Source organism: Chenopodium album, chromosome 12 (assembly GCF_948465745.1).
Source record: "Chenopodium album chromosome 12, dcCheAlbu1.1, whole genome shotgun sequence".
In the NCBI taxonomy this organism is placed as follows: Eukaryota; Viridiplantae; Streptophyta; class Magnoliopsida; order Caryophyllales; family Amaranthaceae; genus Chenopodium; species Chenopodium album.
Window position 1 is genome coordinate 27965058 of NC_137845.1, and position 5523 is coordinate 27970580.

Here is a 5523-nt window from a genome sequence, read left to right on the forward strand (position 1 = left end):
TTCCTCTTCGACATGGAGCAGTACTTACAAGTATGTCAATTAAGTGATGATCAGAAAGTGGATACTGCCATCATGTACTTGTCCGAAGATGCTAAGCTTTGGTGGCGCACCAAGCACGCAGACATCAAAGCAGGAAGGATAAAGATCAATACATGGATGGAGGTCAAAGAGGAACTCAAAGAACAATTCTACCCGGACAACACAAAGTTTGTTGCTCGGATGAAGTTGCAAGAGAGCCGCCAGAAGGGTTCTCTTCACGACTATGTGAAGGAATACTCGGCGATAATGTTGGAAATCACAGACATGAACGAGAAAGATCGTGTGTTCAACTTTGTCAATGGGTTAAAGTAATGGGCGCAACATGAGATTTTAAGGCAACAAATTGATACCCTCGCTGCTACTATGTGCGCTGCTGAGAGATTAATGGACTACTCAGTCGGGAAAGGCCGTCAGTCCGAGAATGATTCAAATGGGATGTCAACATGCTCTAATAGCCCAACTCCAAGCTCTCCAAAGGGTACAGATATAGGCTCTCGAGTATCGTCCAATACCATCAATACATATCACAGAAGAAGTGGAGGAGGTGATGCCTAGAGATCAACATCTACCCCTCCCACAACTCCAGAAACTCTAAGGCCGGCGCGTCCTCGGTAAATACAAAGCCGCCGAACTGCATTCTTTATCGAGGCCCACATAAATGGTGGGAGTGCGAGCATAAAGAAGAGCTTGACAAGATCCAAAAGAGATTGTCATCCATGTCCGTGCAAGAGTCCGCAAAGGAGAAAGAGACCAGCAGAGACAATAGTCCAGTTTAAAGAATGGGTACGATCTTCAAGATGAGGTCCATGAGAATGATCGCCCTAGAAGAACCAAAAGCCCGATATCTTTCGGTAATGCGAGTGATGGAGCCAGAGAAGAAGGCGATATCAAAGAAACAAGCTTGTGCTAGAGACACCCAGAAGCGAGAGATGAAGCCCAGCGAGTCGGAAACATCCAAGATACATCCCTGCCAAACTCAAAATCAAACACTCGGTTCGAAGCAAAGAGCGACGAGCCTAGAGACACCAAAGGAGAACCTCCCAAGAGAGAGGGAAAACAATGGTCGAGCAGACAACGAAGGTCACGTGTAGGGGATCATAGAAACAATGGTCACCCAAGAGGCACCAACCACAAATTGAAGCTCACCACCACAGTCTCAAGGAAGTAGTTCCCAACAGATGATCGTAGATGCAGCTCTCCCCCAGAACTCAACAGACACCACTCCTAGGAGGAAATTTAGAGATGAAGCTCTCAACAAGTTGTTCGAGCACAACAACCCCAAAGACAAGCTCCTCGACAACAACGAAGATCCTGCTATAGAGTCAGCAAAGATTCAAGAAGTCACCCGCCTAAACAGCGCACCAAAGACTCAAGATAGTTTAGGATTTTCTAATTTTGATTGTAACTCTTGTAAGTCGACGAGGTCGTCGATAGCTTAAGTGGGGGAGGATGTTAGAATCCGACTCCTTTTGATGTATTAGATTCCCTTAAGATGCTTTCTTAGAGTTTACTTTATGCTTTCTAAGCTTGAGGTCCCATTATTGTGCTACTATCAGTTCAGTGTTCACTTGGGATTCTCCTTGTAATCAAATTAAAGCTCTTTAGAGGGTGAAAATGAAATCTTAAGCCATCTACCAAGGGTTGCCATGCTTTTATGCTTGTTTGTTGTTAGACCTTTATAGATATTGTGTCTTACTTGCATATTAGCTCCCCTTCAAACCAACTTGTCGCACTAAGAACTCGTGGTTCGGATCCGCTTGTGCCCGCCTTGAATTATCGGCCGTCACAAGCCCCGACCACCCGCACTCCGTCGCCCAAATAGACGTGAGTGCTCCTCTGATTTAATTGTCCGCTGTAGGGAATATTTCAAGCATTACCCCAAACTTGAACCCCACTGTGATCATACACTTAAGCATGGTGGCGTCCAAAGGGAAGGAAGCTAGAGTAAAAGAGTCGCCAATAAGTTTTAGGAACTTGTAAACCGTTCACAGGGTGAAGGTTACACCCCTTAACGATCCAGGAGATCGTCAACTCCAATAGGTCTGGAACCATGACTGGTGTTCGGGGATGAAGGTACAAATCTAACCTAAAAGAGATTGAACCTGCCCTAACAATAGGCCTCTACTTTATTCTTCTCGTATTCATGTGCGCTTTCTGACTAACATGCAATCATTAGGTTTACAAACCTGTTTATCTATGTTGGTTGAATTTAATGCACAAATAAAACTATTATTGGTGATCACTTGAATTATAATCATATTAGCCTAAACAAGATTATTAATTATCTTATTAAGCGTGATTACAAGTACAAATTCCCTTTAAACCTGCAAGAGAGGGCGTGATCAAGCAACAACAATAATAAAATATATCAAGCAACATGATAATCAATCATAATAATCATAATAATAATCCAAATAATTATGACAAAAATAATCATGTTAAAGCATAATATTAATAGCAAGATCCTAGGCATGATACTAACAAGATTAATAACAAACCCTAGCATGTCACTAAACAATAAAAATCAAAGATTTAGCCCTAACATGATACTAACATGCTATTAGGAAAGAAAATAGGAAGCACCCATGAAATCATAATTGATATAAGCAAATCACCCTAAATATCATTCTAAGGAAAGCATCCTAACATGATACTAGGAACCAAAATAACAATCTTAACATGATTTCTATATCATAAGATCAATTAAACAATTAAAGTACTTACTTGGATGCCTCGTACCTCTTTCTAATAACAAAATACACACGTTAGTAACTTCAAGGAAAAGTATAAAATCAAACAATTAAATTAAATAATGGAAATAGAGATTTGGGACCAAACCCTCAGAAATTATAACCTTTCACGTCTAGGGCGAAGGCAACTTCGAATTTGGCTAGGTGTGTCTAGATCTTGTGAATGCGGAATTTTGTTTGTGAAAAGTTGGTTTAGAAAGAGAGAGAGAGAGTATCAAGAAATTCTTAATGATAGTTGGTAATTGAAAAAGGAGGTTTAAGGACACTATTTATAACGAAAATGAGCCGGAATATGATAAAAAAGAATCAGAGTTCGAAAAGGAATAAAACACGGCGCTGTCGCTACACAAGCCTCTATCGCCGCGCGACAGGCCTGTCGCCAGGCGATAGACGTGTTGCCGCGCGACAGGCCTGTCGCCAGGTGATAGCCTATGGTGCGGCGCTGCAGGCAGTTTTTCCACACGTTTTCATATTTTTGATAAAATTAAGCGTACGAGGGGTAAAACCGTGATTTTATTTAAAACACTTTTTTTATTCTAAATAAAACTCATAAAACTCAATTATCAATGCTAATCACATTAGGATTCAAAAGAACCTTAGATTCTAGAAGACTATAATCAACCTAATTGCATTAGGAATCATAAATCATAATAGGCCCTCCTCTAGATCATTGGGCCGCATATAAAGGTCAAACTGGGCCCTGTTTAGTAAATTGGCCATAACTTCCTTATTATTCATCGGAATTGGGGTTATAATATATCATTGGAAAGCTCTTTTCGAGCCCAATCCAACTACACTATTATTGAACCCTTGCAATGGACCAAACTAAACTGGATTGGCTATTTTCATAAAATATGTTTTCGAAAACAAAGAGAAAGAAGAGACATAAAAAACTAACCGCAACACTAGACTTTCCACACTGTCACTTCATTCGATTATGATTCGACATGAAAAGTATTCATCACCGGGTTTGGTTTTGGGGAGACACATTTGGGTGTCTACACCCGCTTGTTTGTGTTGCTTTGTGCTCACAAGCCTCTCTTCCGCTCAAGGCTAGCGTTCTTACCGCCAAAAGGTTAGAGCGCGCCGCATGTTTTGGGGCCCAAACTCCCGGACCGTGACACCAGGGCATCACTCTTTATTTCGCTTCGGTTGGACGTCCGCAGGCTAACATCCAAGTTGAGGCTTACAACAAGATGATTTCCAATGGCATCAAGCGTAATCTTGAAAAAGCGGGCGACATATGGGCATATGAACTGGTCAATGTTTTGTGGTCCATACGTACAACTGCGAAAAGTTCAACGGGAGAAACCACATTTTTTCTGGTCTATGGTGTTGAAGCAGTGCTCCCAATTGAAATGTACGAGCCTAATCTTCGAGTAATGTTATATGATGAGAATGCCAATTGGGAAGCTATGAAGACCGCCTTGGATTATCTTCCAGAGGCAAGGGGCAACGTGGCGCTTAGACATGAAATTTATCGTCTCAGAATGACGAGAGCTTACAATTGCCGAGTGTCTAAGCGGCCACTAAAAATGGGTGACTTGGTCTTAAGAAAAATGGAAGTGGTGGGCCGAGCTAATGAGGATGGAAAGTCAACCCCAAACTGGGAAGGGCCCTACCGAATTAGAGAAGAGGTCTGAGATGGCACCTATCGTCTTGAAGCCTTAGACGACCGTCCTATTCCCCGTACTTGGAACACGGACAATTTGAAGAAATACTATGTTTATAGTTTTCTTTTACTTAGCCAAAAGCTGTATATACAGGTAGGTCTAGATGACCGAGTAATGTAATTAAAGTCGTATGACCCCAACAATGTAATTTTGACAAATTAATGAGAAAGTCAAGCATTGTTATCTTATTTGTTTATGTCTATGTATTATCTAGCAGAAATGCCGAGTGAAAGTAATAACGATGCTGCTTGCAACATAGCAGCTCGGCCGCAATAGAGACTAAACAAAAGTCCGAATAAAAACAACAACAAAGTTGCTTGCAATTCAGCAGCCCGACCGCAAAAGGTACAACCAAGCGGCCGTGCAATTGTTTAGTAAGGGCATCCTTGAGTTAATTCGGCCAGAGATTGAAAAGCCAAAGGAAGCGTCCGACCTCAACCAGGTCGGACGACTAGGCACCAGGTAGTCCAAATTTACCTAAGGCATATTTTTTCCCCAAAAGGGGGCAAGGGAATACCCAGGCATTCTAGCCCAGCCAAAACTTGGAAATTTTTAAGTTGAAATATTACTTGAAATTTCCTGAGTGTGTTCGAGCGATAGTTTCAACGGACAACTCATATAAAGACAGCCAAGCGGCCGTATACACAATGTTGATTCGGCGATTCACCTAGTCCAAAGGCAATCATTACTATAATTCGATTAACTTACTAGTCGTCATACCCTTCTTGGTATAAAAACTACTAAGTTAATCAAACCACTTAGGATATGGACTAGGCTAACGCTGAATAAAGGGGCATACCCCCAGTGTTCGTACGAAAGCAATAAAAAGCATAACAAAATGTGTAAAATTTGTTATGTATGGAAATTCATCAAAACCGCTCAGAAGGAGGCAAATTAAAAATAAATTAAAACCGCTTAGAAGGCGATAAAATATATTACACAACCACTCAAAAACAGGCGGCAAATAAAATTGTTCAATAAAAAACCAAAAATTGTTCAACAAAAAACCAAAATAAACTACGTATAGAAAACACAAGACTGAAGCTTGATAACTGTTGATT

At 41.0% G+C, this 5523-nt stretch overlaps 1 protein-coding gene across 1 annotated transcript; it reads left to right on the forward strand.

Annotated features, from left to right (window-relative positions):
* Positions 1-3985: 3985 nt before the first annotated feature.
* Positions 3986-4432, forward strand: LOC145571084 (uncharacterized). The gene has a single exon (XM_081630175.1). It carries the CDS (start codon positions 3986-3988, stop codon positions 4430-4432), a length of 447 nt encoding a protein of 148 aa, XP_081486301.1.
* Positions 4433-5523: the final 1091 nt, after the last annotated feature.

What these genes read in the sequence shown, in the direction of transcription:
- LOC145571084 (XM_081630175.1), top strand. Translation starts at nt 3,986, where the DNA reads ATGATTTCCAATGGCATCAAGCGTAATCTTGAAAAAGCGGGCGACATA.